Source organism: Carettochelys insculpta, chromosome 6, assembly GCF_033958435.1.
Source record: "Carettochelys insculpta isolate YL-2023 chromosome 6, ASM3395843v1, whole genome shotgun sequence".
Classification (NCBI taxonomy): domain Eukaryota; kingdom Metazoa; phylum Chordata; order Testudines; family Carettochelyidae; genus Carettochelys; species Carettochelys insculpta.
The window spans coordinates 94020039-94035387 of NC_134142.1; the positions used below are offsets into that span (position 1 = coordinate 94020039).

At 40.3% G+C, this 15349-nt stretch overlaps 1 protein-coding gene across 6 annotated transcripts in view; it reads left to right on the forward strand.

Annotated features, from left to right (window-relative positions):
• The window catches only part of WT1 (WT1 transcription factor), a 46292-nt gene that overhangs the window by 17717 nt on the left and 13226 nt on the right, over nt 1-15349 (forward strand). For 3 of the 6 annotated variants that reach the window (XM_074997640.1, XM_074997643.1, XM_074997645.1), the window contains 2 exons: nt 9596-9701; nt 11566-11716. In XM_074997640.1, coding sequence (XP_074853741.1) covers nt 9596-9701; nt 11566-11716 — 257 coding nt within the window. The remainder of the gene's footprint in view (nt 1-9595; nt 9702-11565; nt 11717-15349) is intronic. The other 3 variants (XM_074997642.1, XM_074997644.1, XM_074997646.1) reach the window with 1 other exon arrangement.

The following is a 15349-nucleotide window of genomic DNA, read 5'->3' on the forward strand; positions in this document are numbered from 1 at the left end:
TGTCACCCTCCCACCTGCAGGGACTCTAGCTTGTTTGCTGCTTGTCCAGTATAGGTTTCCTGTTACTTTGCAAGAGGAAGCCCTCCTTAGAGGTGCTGCAGATCAGAGACATTGGTAGGGTAGCAGAGACACAGGATATGGTGCTTACAAGGCTAGAGCTTCTGTCCCTCCCTTCCTGTAGTCAGGACAGTAACTAGATTGAGAGATTCCAGAGATGTCTCTCCAGCCCTCTTGGAAGGTTGTCAGTAAAATTTATCCACTCTTGACCTTCCAAAATGGGACAGCATTGTGGGACTGTGGAAGAGGATGTGCTAGGAGGAAATGAGCAGAGCACATCAAAGGGCTACTCTGGACTGGATACAAATATTGCTTATTTTTAAAAATGTGTTTGGTAACACTGTGTAACCCAGTCTAAAACTCTAGTGCGGACAAGGCAAGTTGTACTTTAGCAAGTGCTACCTGGTCCAGTTGAAGGCTTGGAAATCCTGGACTTTGACTCAAATAGCTAACTTCTGCCAATGTGCAACTTGTCTGGAGTTCTGTAACATGCAAGTTAACTTGTTCTCAAGAATCTCCTTTAGATCCTAGTTAAGACAAGACCAATGTTTGCCTGGATTTGTAAGATAAACTCTGTTCTTTTCTGAGTGTGTAAGGGAGCTTCTCAAACTGTATAAGAAACAGACTGGATCCAGTATGGTGTTACGTGTAGGCTGGCTTCAGTATTTCACAATCATGTGAAATATGGGTGATCTGCTTCCAATCCTCATTTGTGAATGGTACTTGAAATCTAGAGGTATTAGATAGTAGTGTGGTAAACCATGTGTGTGAGGGCAAGCTAGTGAAATGAGAATGAATGTAAAGTGGTCTTCTTCTTTGGTACATCTGGAATCTGTCAGATTGCTGAAGAAAAAGGGGACCCCCTTCTCTACTCCCTAATTATTGTGTACAATTCAAGCTGATCAGCTCTCCTCATGAAGTTATTTCCTACTTTTTCAAAACTGTTTGTAATTTCCTCTTTAAACCGCACCCTTTAAAAAAACCCTCCATTGCAATATTAGACGCTGTTTTGTCTCTTCTGAAGAAAATATCCTGCGAAAACGAGAAACACGTCAACCTTGACCGAGGTCCAAGTTATTAAACCAAGGAAGAGGTTATTCTTTAGGGAACTCAGTGGGGGGAAAAAAGGGACACAATAGAAATTTTAGAGTACAGAACAAAATAAATGGCTTTACTTGTCCAAAAGTGCAGTCTGTTAGCAGTATAAAGTTTGTGACCTAGAATTCTTGAAAGGAAGAAAAGAAGAAGTCAAGATGAATGACCTATGGTAAAATAAAGCTAAAAGTTTTGGTATAGGCCAAGATTGTAGAATCTGTGGAAAATCAGTGCTAGACATGGCCTCATCACTGGTAATATGAGCCAAAATAGTTATCTGTCTTCTCTGGCTGAGAGTTACAAAACACAGTACCTCCAAACTCTGTAGCCATGAACATAAGGTACTCTTCCTAAGATGTACATCTTTTAAATATATAAACTACTCGTAAGTGATTCCCAGGCGTTTACTGTTTCAGATACTTTTCTTAGTCTTGAAGTTGTATTTTATGAATATTGGCATCTCTTTATGTTGAAACGGAAAGCGTAATTTCTCTCCAAAGATGACAGTCCTTTATATAGATATGCCCTTCTCCCCACCCCCCACTTCCTCCTGACTTCTCTTATGCACTTAATGAGAAAGAAGAAAGAGCTATTATTGCAAGCTTGCAAGAAATTGAAATGTCTAAAATTTTGTCTTAGTGATTAGGGACTATAAAGCCTATAATGTTGCATGATCTTAATTCAGTAGTTCATTTGTTGTGTTAATATTCAATTTAAATTTAATGTACTAAAATGAAACCACTCCCATGTGCTCTGGGCAAGTTGGCAACTTATAGTTAAGGTTGCCTGGGATTCTGCTTTATCTAACCTTATTCAGCTCTTCTTGTGCATAGGAATTATGATATGGTTTTTGATTATGTGATATGTTGTTTTGTCCAGATGACCCTTGCTTTGTTCAGGCAAAAGATAGACAGGAATTAGGAATGGGATCTGAGTTTTGTGTAGTGAATGTCATCTATAGAACTACTCCCTCCCTTGATTTATTACAAACATTGAAAGGTTTGGAGTGAATGAAGCAAAAGGTTGCAGGAGGAGAAAGTATAGTCTCATGGTTAAGGCAGTCAAATGTCACTCAGAAAATAGGATTCCATCTTTTCAAACTTTTCACAAGTGTTCACTAACTGTGTGCCTCTCATTTGCTGGTGCTCAAGTTGAGACAGATGGGGCCTGATTTGTATTAGTGCCGAGAGGTCACAACTGCAACTAAGACCAACGAACGCTGCTTTGCTATAAAGTGCTACAAAGCTGTTAATTACTCTGAAAAATGAGGCCGAGATTTACACATCTGAAGGTGGCCAGTCAAAATTAATGGACATTTTAAATAATTTTGGCTTTAATCTCTGAACCTGTTTTTTCACAGCTGTAAAATAAGGAAAATAATGCTCCCTTATAGTGGGTGTTATGAAGGTAGAGTAAACCCTCAATTTAATGCACTAATAACATGGAAAGGGTGTCATTGCCAAAAGTCTGTTAAATCCAAATCTGCAGGTTTGGAAGCACCTTGCAAGGAGCACTAGGGGGTGCTCTGTCTGACTACAGACCGGGAGGACCAGAGTGGGATTGGGAGAGAGACTTCAGCAGTGGGTTCTTTGCACTGTTTACAGAGCAGAGCCTCTGGACTCACCTGCTGTGAGCTGGTCTTCAACCACCCAAGGCTGGGTACCCCCACAAAAACTAAGTTTCCCTGCAGCGGGAGTGTCTCTGCCCAGGGCTCTGGCAGGCAGGATGCCCGCCAGCTGTCTGGTCCATGCATTCAGCCTGCTGGGAGGAGCGTGTAGTGGCTCCAGTGGCAGCAGCCCCCGTGGGTCCTCCAGCCACAGCCACTGTGGCAGCCCCGGAGGCTCTTCCAGCCCTGTTGGCTTCAGCCGCTCTGGCGGCTCTGGTGAGTCGACAGCATTTATTTGGGGGTGGGGGGAGCTGGTGGGCAGTGTCCATTTTTTCTAAAGTCTGTTAAATCGGAGTCCATTAAATCAAGGGTTTACTGTATTTTCGTTAGGGAACTACTACCTAATCATTGCTATGGTGATGAGAACCTTGGAAAACTCACAAGGAAATTAATATTCCTTTATTCAGGATGGCTGGATCTACATGGCTCTGTAGTGCTGGCAGCTTCATGGAAATGAGTGGTCTTGCAAGTGCAAATGGCTTCTCATTAGCATAATTGTACAGCTAATTAGCATAGCTGTGCAAGATCTCCTTGTAGGCAGATGCTGCTGCTGGCAGTAAACAGGCCATGTGGACGTGCCTCTGCCACCAAACCCCCACTCTCTCCCCAGCCCTTTATGCCTGAAAAAATTCAGTGTCTTAGTATTTTAATGACAGCATCCAGCTTTTCTCTCTCTGTAATGATTGCATCCTGGGCTCTAATCAGTGAACTCATTTTTCTGATGTTCAGTTGCCTTGGAGAATGCAGATAAAGCAGCAACTTTATGCTTCCCTCTGCTTGATAGCATTACCACCAGTAACAGGCAGAAACACATCTGTATCATTCATCAGACTTCTCTTTATTGCCTCAGTGATGGCATATATTTCCAATAAAGTTTGGGTTGTAAATATTTTAGCAAAGGAAATTAGCTTTATTTTCTTCTGTCCTTTTATCACATGAATTGCCTGCACCCTTGTCCAACCTCATTTTTGGCTCAGTTTCTACATCCAAATATTCCAGGTCTTGCATTGCAATACTAGTAAATTCCGTCTTAACTTGATGCCTGTTTTGTGTAATCTTTCCTTCTGATTTTTTTATTCTTCTGTGTCTAAATTTTATGAGTCAACATGCATTCATGTTTCATGCTGATATTTGATCACTCTTCTTACTAAGCCCTATAACGTCCCTTTTTTAGTCTTATGAAATAATAAAATCAAGCTTGACTTTCCAGGTTTAAGTTGACTAGTTATGAACTAATCAGACAGTGCTAGTGTAACAAAGCAAGGTTGGTGTGAGAGAGAAATTGCAGGTTGTATGTTTTTTTTTTTAAATATTCAGATTAGAAGGTAATCTTTTTATGAGATTTTTTTATAACCTCTTATATTGGTACAACTCTCCAAAGCTGCTCTGTTTTTCATCACACATTCTCATCTGTAAACCTTCATTTTTATTAATCTCTGTACAATCTGTACAGTGTCGAGATTAATCATTTTAAAAGAGCTACTTCGAGTGCTAAGGATTTTCTGGCCTAATGCTAAAGGCAAATGTTTTTAAATGTTCTACAGTATATAGCACTCGCTTAGCGTTTCATGTTGCACAAGTATCAATCTTTGTTTCACAGAAATGTGGAGCTACATTTTATGCATATTTTCCAGATCTGCAGCTGGCTCCCTAGAAGCAAAGGACAATATATATCTATATCTATCTATCTATATATAGATGTGTGTGTGTGTGTGTGTATATATATATATATATATATAATATATGTGTGTATATATACACACACACACATATATATATATATTGTCCTTAGCATATATATATGGGGCTATTTCAGCAACCAACTTGATGATGAACTCTAAATATTTATGGTCCAGTTCTGCCTTTGGATAGATTTTTTTTTTTTTTTTTTTTTGGTAATTCCCAGTGAAGTCCAAGAGAATTCTTATTTACTAATGAATGCAGAATTGGGACCCTTAAGAGCCAAATCCTGCAATTTTTACTCAGTGAGGAATTCCTTTAGGGTTTTGTCTGTATCACAACAAATTTAATTGCATCTGGCTTTGTTTAGCCTTGACTATTTTTTTTTCTCATGATTTCTCTCCCGTATCAGTCATAAATTTAACTAAATAGGTAAAACATTTTTTCCTCCTATTTTACTCTGCTTGGGTTTCTTAATCATTCTAGTGTCCCACTCTACAATTAACACCTTGGTTCAATTGTTGCTTCTTTATTTGTTTTAAATTGTAATCTTTTTTTTATATCCAATGTTTGCTGCAAAGATGGCAAATTAATATAGATTACAATGTACTTGTAGAGCTGTAGGAGAGTTGATCCCTTGGTAAACAAGCAGAACCCACTGTTAGTGGTTATGGCATTGGCCTTGTAAACCAAGACTGTGGGTTCAGTCCTTGACGGGGCCTTTCAAGGTTCTGGGGCAGGTTAGATTTAAAAAAAAATCTGTCGGGGATGGTGATAGGGGACTGGACTTGATGACATCTGGAGGTCCCTTTTAGCTGTATGAGATACGTATGTATGAATATTTTTACTTTCCCTTAGCTGTTACAATGTAAAAGACATTGCCTGCTCACCCAGGTAAATATAGTCCTTGCTCCAAAGAGCATAAAGTCAAAGAATATCCCACTTTTTTACAGGTCTCCAACAGAAAGATGTATATTTGTAATTATTTCAGTATACTGTATGGCATGAACTCACTGACTTCTGTTGTTCACAGAGGTTGGGCTTTCCCCTGCTTACTCTCTCCAGATTGTGATTCTGTAGCTTTTGGAAAGCCTGGGAAGCTGTAGAAGAGTTGCCAGACTTACACTAGTTCTTCCATAGAGTCTTCCATGTTCTGTTATGTATGCTAAATAAATTATGAATGTATCAAAGAGTTCACAGTGCAAAACAGCTTGGCATGCATCATATTTGCTCTTAGCAGAAGAGGGATATTAAGAAGGACAGACATGGGAAATCAGTTTATTTCACAAGCTGTGTGACAGTCACTATCAGTGCAGAGTGGGATTTCAATTCAAAGCAGCAGCTCAGGGCCCAATTTGTGAAGTCTTACATTGCTGTGCTAATAGTCCCCATTGACATCCACCAAGTGCCTCCCATGCTAGATTACTACTATTGCCAAGGGCCAGATTATTTACTAATTATTGTATTGTGCCTTCCTATCAATGCTTATGCGGCGCGAGCAAAGTTAGTAAAACAGGGCCAAATATGGTAAATTCCTGATGAGTGGTGGGTTTTAAGGAACTGGAACTATGATTTTATACTAAAATGCATTTTAGGATGAACTGTTAAATGGGTGGGTTGCTAACTGGTCAATTTGTCAGTGGTCAGGTGGCTCTGAAAACCGTTTCAAATGTGGTCAAGCCTTTTACCACAGTTGTACACACAAGAGCAAAGCAAGCATATGACCAAGAGTAATGGAATGAAATACAGAAATGTATGAGACATGTTAGAGAAGACTTCCCATCAGTGAAATTTAAACTTGGGGAATGTAGAACGATTTGATGGAAGCCAAATGATATTTTAAAATAGACTGGAAAAACTACTGTGAGGAGCATCCCCAGGGGATCTCATATGGTTTTCTTGCATTTTTAATTCTTAGAAGTGGGTTCTGCTGTCAACTCTCCATTTCAAAATGGAATAGTTCTTCAGAAAAGTCACATCACCTACAAATGAAAACCAGGCAAGGCTCCTGTATTTCAGATAGTGTAGAATGCAGGTTAGTCTGTGTTTTGCAGCATGATTTATACTGTAATTTGTTGTACCTTTTTGGAGGTTTCTTCCAGGGTAAAGTTTACCATATGTTTTGGGTAGCTTCCTACATATCTTGTCTTGAACTGCCTAGGTTGCATCAGGAGTGTGGGCCTCATAGGTGAAGGATGACAAAGCTAAGCTAGGCCACCTCAGAGAGGTGGCTAATAAAGCTACAGTTTACATTTACTCTTGCTTTCCTATGACACTGCAGACCTACAACTGCTACTTCTGTGAACCTCACAGATGCCTCCCACTTGTTATAAAATGCTAGCTCTCTTCTGCTTCCTCCTTAAAACGTATGATGTGTACTCTGCCATGAGAACAGATTCTGACAGATGATAGTAGCAGATTTCATTCTTGATGCCTTTTGCCTTGAAAGAAAAGTTCAGCACTGATGGGGTCATTTGCAGGATTCTGATATTGGTGCATGCTGTAGTTGAGAAAATGATTTTAATTATGGTAGAACGTAAGCCCTCAATCAGAACTGGAGTCCTATTGCGGTAGGCATTGATAAATAGATAAAAGAGGATTCCTGCTCTGAACACATCCAGCATTATTCTCTCTCTATTAATACAGTCATGGCAAAGCCACTATCAAAATATTTTATTCACCTTTTATTATTTTAGCCTGTTTCATTGCAAACTTTTAAAAAAGCCTCTTCTTTCCTAAGAGGTCTAGTCTTTGACCCTTTGCTTCTGCTAGAGTAGGTGTTCTTGGGAATAAAAACCTCTAACCTTTCAGAACCTGGAAAATGACAGCTGTGGTAGAATTTGTGAAGAAGTGAAATGCTTCTGTTTCACTTTTGATCCCTTAACCTGTCCAGCTAAGGATGTTGTATCAGAGCTTTGCAGATTTGGCTCTGAAAAAAACCGAAACAAAACCAAAAAACAAAACAAACTAAAAACCTGGTTTCTGTTCAAGAAAAAACAACAAGAAGTCCTGTGGCACTTTGTAGGCTAACAGATATTTTGGAGCATAAGCTTTTGCGGGCAAAGACCTGCTTCATCAGTCATTGCCCACAAAAGCTTATGCTCCACAATATCTTAGTGTGCAAGGTGCCACAAGACTTCTTGTTGTTTTTACAGATACAGACTAACATGCCTATCCCTCTGATACTTTTCAAGAAAGCTAGATTTGGCTTCTAGATAGGTAATTGTTGTGCAGTGTCATCCTGAACAGTTAGCTGAAAAAGTTATTATTAAGATACCCCATTAAGAATTCTGGGGAGAGCAGCCTGCAGAATAAGAAAGTTGCAGAATGAGATTTTGTATGGGGACTAGAAGATTTCCTGTGGGTTTAGTGCAATTAGAAGAGGGTGAGGAACTGGGCTACCATCAGCATTTGAACCTGTAGAATTGTGACATGAGAGCTAAAGGAACCCTCCTGTTAGGTGGCAGAAGTAGACTGCTAGTTTTTACATGGAGTGAATGCTAAAGAAGAATGCAACACACACATTTTATCAACATTACATAGTCACAAAAGCTCTCTCCCTTTCTGGTCTAGTTCATCAAATTTTCAGACCTTTCTACCCCACAATTCCATTGTTCTTGTAAATAATTTGAAAGACCATCCCTTCATACAGACCATTTTTTTCTTTTCCATTGAGGCCTTCTTTCCTTTTCAGTCAGAAGCCTGGAACATCAATAGTCTTTAATTGTGATGGCAATAGACCTGGCTATCCTAGACTTTGCCTCAGGATCACAACTTTTCATTCATCTACGCTCTTCCCTCGCTGTGTCTCCCTGGACTCTACTTCTGGAGTTTTTCAGTTTTCTCGGTACTGAAATTTAAACACCCACTGCTGCTAATTTACTAACACAAACGACTATTAATTCAGAACTAACAATTGCAGTGCAGATATGTGGCATTAATAACTGTGAGATGTTCAAGTGGGAAAAATCCATCTGTGTTCCTACCTTTCTATACAACAAAACAACATTTTGCAGGATACATTGCATCTTAAGTAGGTAAAGGAAATTGTGAGAAAATATTGCTTTTTAAGTGTTGCTGTGCTGCTAATTGGGATCTTGATAATTTACTCAGACTGAGGATCTTTACACAATTCACAGTCAACCCATGGAACTCCATGCCAGAGGCTGTTGTAAAGATCAAGACTATAAAAGGATTGAAAAAAGAGCTAGATAAAATCATGGAGGATAGGTCCATCATTGGCTATTAGCCAGGATGGGCAGGTATGATGTCCCTAGCCTCTGTTTTTCAGACACTGGAAATAGGCAGGAGGTGATGGATGGCTTGATGATTACCTTTTCTGTTCATTTCCTCTGAGACACCTGGCATTGGCCATTGTCAGAAGACAGAATACTGGGCTAGAAGGACCTTTGCTCTGATTCAGTATGGCTGTTCATATGTTCTTATCCCTTTTGTGGTTAGCATAGGTTGATTTTTTTTTTTTTTTTTTTAACAGAGAGTTAAGCTACAGTGCATCTTGCAAGATGATACACGGGTTAAATGGTTAGGACACTGATTTGTAATCTGTACTTATGGGTACACAACTGCTATTCTTATAAATGTCATCACTTTCTCAGTATTATCTGGTAATATCTGAGTCATGAGGTGCTGACAAAATCCACTATACTTAATGTGAAACTTGAGGCATTTTGCTCATTCCAAAGATATTAGCAATAGCCAGCTTGGCATTTAGCTGATAAATAACTTGCACGTATGCACATAAGTTTCAGTTCCTATGTCTTTGTTTCCTTAACATCTTTGGGGTGATGAATCAGATTTTACACAATGTCAATATTCCTTTTTCTGGATTGTACTTACTGGGCAGTAACAGATGCAACTATGTTATTGAGTCAATGAATTGTGTAGGAAGAGTGATGATTGTTATCTGACCTAGTGGAAGAAGAATCTTTTTTTTCCAGTAATTTTCATCTGAGGATGGATCTCCTGACTACCCACTGACAGCAAAAGCAATTTATCATCATAGTAAGAACAAATCCTCTTGCTTGCAGCTGTGCAGTAAAAATGTTTAACTCTATGCATTTTTCCTCTCTTTATCAGCAGCCATGCAACAGGATATGAGAATGATAACCACACTGGACCTATGTTATACAGCTGTGGGGCCCAATATAGAATACACACCCACGGAGTCTTCAGAGGAATACAAGTAAGTATATTGGGACATTCTACATAGGGAAATAGAATTGCTAGTTCCAGTTAATTATTATTGGTTTGGTATTTATAATTCTGTTGCTAACTTTGGCTACGTCTACACGTGAAGCCTACATCGAAGTAGCCTATTTCGATGTGGCGACATCGAAATAGGCTATTTCGATGAATAACGTCTACACGTCCTCCAGGGCTGGCAACGTCGATGTTCAACATCGACGTTGCGCAGCACCACATCAAAATAGGCGCTGCGAGGGAACGTCTACACGCCACAGTAGCACACATCGAAATAAGGGTGCCAGGCACAGCTGCAGACAGGGTCACAGGGCGGACTCAACAGCCAGCCGCTCCCTTAAAGGGCCCCTCCCAGACACACTTGCACTAAACAGCACAAGATACACAGAGCCGACAACGAGTTGCAGACCCTGTGCATGCAGCATGAATCCCCCGCTGCAGCAGCAGCAGCCAGAAGCCCTGGGCTAAGGGCTGCTGCCCACGGTGACCATAGAGCCCCGCACGGGATGGAGAGACAGCGTCTCTCAACCCCCCAGCTGATGGCTGCCATGGAGGACCCCACAATTTCGACGTTGCGGGACGCGGATCATCTACACGGTCCCTACTTCGACGTTGAACGTCGAAGTAGGGCGCTATTCCGATCCCCTCATGAGGTTAGCGACTTCGATGTCTCGCCGCCTAACGTCGAAGTTAACTTCGAAATAGCGCCCGACGCGTGTAGCCGCGACGGGCGCTATTTTGAAGTTAGTGCCGCTACTTCGAAGTAGCGTGCACGTGTAGACACAGCTTTTAGGTCCTCTGTGTCATAAAGAAACCTTGAGATAGGATGCTTCTGATTTCAATGAAGAACAAAATAAGTTCAATTTTTGACACAGTTGTAGTATGAAAAAATATGTTTTTCCTTCTAAAACATATGTTTGGAGCTGCATCTGTCGCTAACTTGAGGATAGCCAGTAACTGTGATTACATAAGCTTTTCTGTAGTTTATAGCAGGTTAGATCTGGGATTGTATATGAGATTGAGCAACAGTGAGGTGTCCCCTAATGTTTTGATAGTGCACATTCATGAAATTGTAACCATTTGAACATTATTACCTGAAGACAGGTGTACACCAAGTGATCACATCCTAAGGGCTAAATCACCAGTTAAACATCTTAAATGGCCATAAAATCCAGGACGGTTGACTGCCATCCATTTCTAATTGATTATAGAATTAATATGGTGGATCCCACACTGTATATTTTGCTTAAGGTGCCTTAGTATAACTGAGCAGTTAATGCTCAGTTATCCTAGAAGAAAGTCCATGTTGGCTGGAACACTCTAGCAAACCTGTTGTATATTATACTGCGACCTTGACAACAGCATCTAATAGTAACATTTTCTTTTCTGTTTGTAATAATACATTACATTGACTCCATTGGAACTTAACTTAATTTCTAGCTTATAAAATTAAGTATAAAAATGTTTTTCTAGGTTAGATTCTGATCTCTGTTACATGGGTGTACTTTTGAGGTAAATTGTAATCTGTCAGTTCTAAAGGGGATTACTCCACATTCATGCTTTGGGAAATTAGTTCAGAACTTGGCCCATTTAATCTTAAATATTGCTATTAGATGGAATAAAGCATGTAGCATTTACCTTCATATAATTATGGTGTTGTCCATGGAAAAGGTGAAGGAACATTGCTGTACTTTGTTAATGGAGTACAAAAATGGTCATTTTGGCACATCAGCATATTCTACTCATCATCAGGTTTCTTGGAGTGTTTCTGTTGATTTTAATGCAAGCAGCCTTGTGTCTGTATGCACTCACATTACCTATGCACACTGCTGTTTTTGCCATTGTAGGATGTCCGGCGAGTGCCAGGAGTAGCTCCAACTATTGTCCGATCAGCTAGTGAGACAAATGAAAAACGTCCCTTCATGTGCGCATACCCTGGCTGTAACAAACGATACTTTAAGTTGTCCCATTTACAGATGCATAGCAGAAAGCACACTGGTAAGTGGCCACATTGACCTGTGTAAGTAACATGCCAAAGAAAAGGGGATGGTTTTTAAAGTCATAAGTGGGCAGAAGAGGCAACTCACAGCTCTGTGAGCAGAAGGGACATGAATGATGATGATGCGTGTATGCAGGTAGAAGGCAGTCTACAGGCATCTAGGCAGCACTTGTCACAGGGATTTTGCAGTTTCTGTCTGGCTATAGAGAAGATCAAGATATGGTGCCATGAGGGCAGACACACAATTTGCCTTCCTCACCTGTGCTGTGGGACGTCACTGAGACAAACCGGGGGTGGAACACTAATTCTCCCATGAGAAGGGAAATGTCGTCATCCAAGTAAAAGCATTAAGAGGAGACACTGTGAGTAGAATTTCAGAGTTTGTCATTGTGGGAATTCAGCAGGTGTCAGGAGTATCTCAGCTAATCTGCTAATGAGACCCATGAAAAGTGTCCTTTGATGTGCATCAGCCTCTCTTCCCATAGGGTTTCTTTTTTTGGGGAGAGGCTGACAAGGCCAAAAGAAATCCTTGCTCCTCACTGGTCAATTCACTGCACACATTGTATAGGACTGGAGCCTGTATCCTGTAAAGTAGGAGCTGGATACCACATTCCTTGTACACGCAACTCCAGATGAAGTCAATATGGGTATATAAGCAACATAATTTACGCCTGAAGTAGTGAAAATAATCAAATACCCATTTACATGCCAAAGAAAATGTAAGTTAAATTTGTGAATGAGAATGGATGCATAACTGAGAGGAAATGTATATATTATTATATATTTTCAGATGCATTAATTTTTGCATTTTTCCAAGTTGCATATTGTATGTGATTTAAAACAAAGCTGTCTGGACTATCCCTGTAAAACAATGGTTATAGACCTCAGCGTCAAGTTATGTTACTTGCATATTCTATCATACCAGTGTTCCTGCAGTATCATTATACTGTCCCCAGGGCAGGGATTCCCCCCAAATGTAGTGTGCAAGAACATTTGGTGGTGGTCTCTGGATGACATACTGGAATGGCTATAATCTTGTTTACAATGGTTACACTGTCATATTTTTGAAGTGCAATCCCCCCAGTGAGGAGTTTTATTGCTGCCTGCCTTGTGATATTAGCAGAGCATTCTGGGGCAATCAATGTTGCTCTTTTGTCTAGATGCCCCCAGTCAACCCCCACACATTCAAAAAGTCAATGGGGCCAACAAGCAGAGTGAGCCTAGGAGCAAGGTGTGTGTGAGATCCCAGTACACGCCCCCTCGGGTACAGCTCTGGTCTTTCCCCCAGCCATAATGCCACACAGCAATTATAATTCCAGCAGCCTGATTGTTATACCACTGCCACACACTCTGGCCTCACCATTCTTGGTTATAGGTGGCAAGATGACTCCAAATTCCCCCTCCCAGGCCTGAATTTTCCCTAAAATATGTGCTCTGCAGTGTCCAGCCCTCTTCTGAACCAATCAGACAGGGATTAAGGTTGTTTCTCCCTTTAAAGATATCATATTCAGCAATTTGCCACATTAACTGGAATTAATATTCAATTTAAATAAAACACAGCACTGGAGCGGTTTAGATTACAAGTAAAACAAGTTATTAACCAAAGGAGATAGGATTTTAAGGCTAGTGTTAGAAATGGCTATAAGCAAATAAGTGAAATATACTTTCTACAGGTTAAGACTAAACACAGCAAACTATAGCCTTTGGTCTAAGTAATTTCCTTACCCGTCTACATTCCAGTAAGACCACTCCTCTGCTTAGGATTTCCTACAGAGCCCAGAGTGTTCAGTTCCTAGATGAAAGATAATTTGGGATTGTTTGTTTGTTTCTATCTTGTATAGTCCAGTGAACCTTTTGAGCGGATTTTTCTGAAGGTTACTCCCCATAGTAAAGCTCATGCAAGTTGTGGGGAAGGAGATATGAAGTCTAGTGATGAACGAAATTCCATGCTGGTTTCTCTTCCCTACCCCTTACTAATTTGCTAAAATGCAAATTAATCTGTTTCTTGCATTTCCTCCCTGTGCTGTGATACTCAGTGGTTAATACTGCACCTTGGTGGTTTGATGGAGCTGATTGCGTTCCCGTTGTCTTGTAATGTACCCTGGAAATATCTTCAGGGTGGGGAAACTTTTGACACTTCCTGGCAGACACACTTTATGATTTCCAGTAAGTTTTTAGCTTGTGAATTTATCCTCTTCATGCAATAATATTAATGGTCAGGGTTTTCTTAGCTTCCTATTGTTATCTTACATGACACCTTTTTAGTTACAGGTTATGACCTGCATGAATTGGGATACCCTGAAATGGCCAGGCCGTCCAAAACTGTCACTGAGCCACTTGTCCTCTTGCATTGGAATGCTCTTAGGGTCACAGCTGTACTAAAGATACATATTTTCCTGCTTTTGCTTTATTGCATCAGCAATTGCTGTCAATATCATAGGCATGAAAGACACTGTTGAGGTAGTTCACATTACTGTAAATAGTCCCTTGGTCTGTCGTACACTATCTCTATGAAAATGTGGTCAACTCTATAAAAAGGGCATTTTCAACCCCCAATGCTATCGACTACTTTGCTCACTGTGGTAATGTTAATTGCACTCAGCAAATATGCAGATGTTAAAGACAACCAGTGCAATGCATTTTAAATTTCATAATCCACAGGACTGCACAATACATAGAGGCTGTCTAGACTAGCCCCCAACTTTGAAGGGGGCATGGTAATTAGGGTGTCGGGAGATTAGTAATGAAGTGCTGTGGTGCATATGCAGCACTTCATTAGTCTAAATCTCCCCTGTGGCAACTTCGAAGTGCCAGCTTGCGTGTAGCTGCGGGTCAGCCGTGGGTGCTTCAAAGTGCCCCCGCTACTTCGAAGTCCCTTTATTCCTCAAAATTTGAAGTTGCCGCAGCACTTCGTTAGTAATCTCCAAACACCCTAATTACCATACACCCTTTGAAGTTGGGGGCTGGTCTAGACACAGCCAGAAAGTTTGACTGGGCATCTTCTGTGTTTGACTACAAATTCACGATACCTTAGCTTGCAGCTTAAATTCGGGCTTCATAGTTCAAGCTGTACAGATATATTACTCTGATCTCCATAAACAGTTCTAATGTTAATTTGTAAGTACTTGGGAGCCTCTAACAGCTCTTTATGGCAATATTTTGTTTGAAAAGTTCTGAGTCGTTTTACTATCACCCCATTTGCCTCCACACTAAATGTATTTGCTTCAAATCTTGATTTTTTTCCATAATCTGAAAATTGTTAATTATTCAGCTCTTACCTTATTACGTATAGGTGCTTGGTTTACACCATATTATTCTGAAGCTAGTCATTTTGGTGCCAGGGAGAGAAGATAAATGCTCATGAGTGAGTTCATTGTCTTCCATGCTTCACAAATCTCGAGGAGCTTTTCCTCCAGAATGATCTCTCTCACTCTCAGATGTGGCCCTAGATCCATACATCCCTGAACTATGAGATATTTAAAATTCAAAGCTTGGTATGGTTCTGAATTTTGCAAACTTGCCTTAGAATCATGAAAAGGCCAGGTTTGTCCCTCAGATGTGAACATATTCATACTCAGTGATATTTAATAGTCAGATATGAACTTCATGGCAGGATCCATTTCTACTATCTT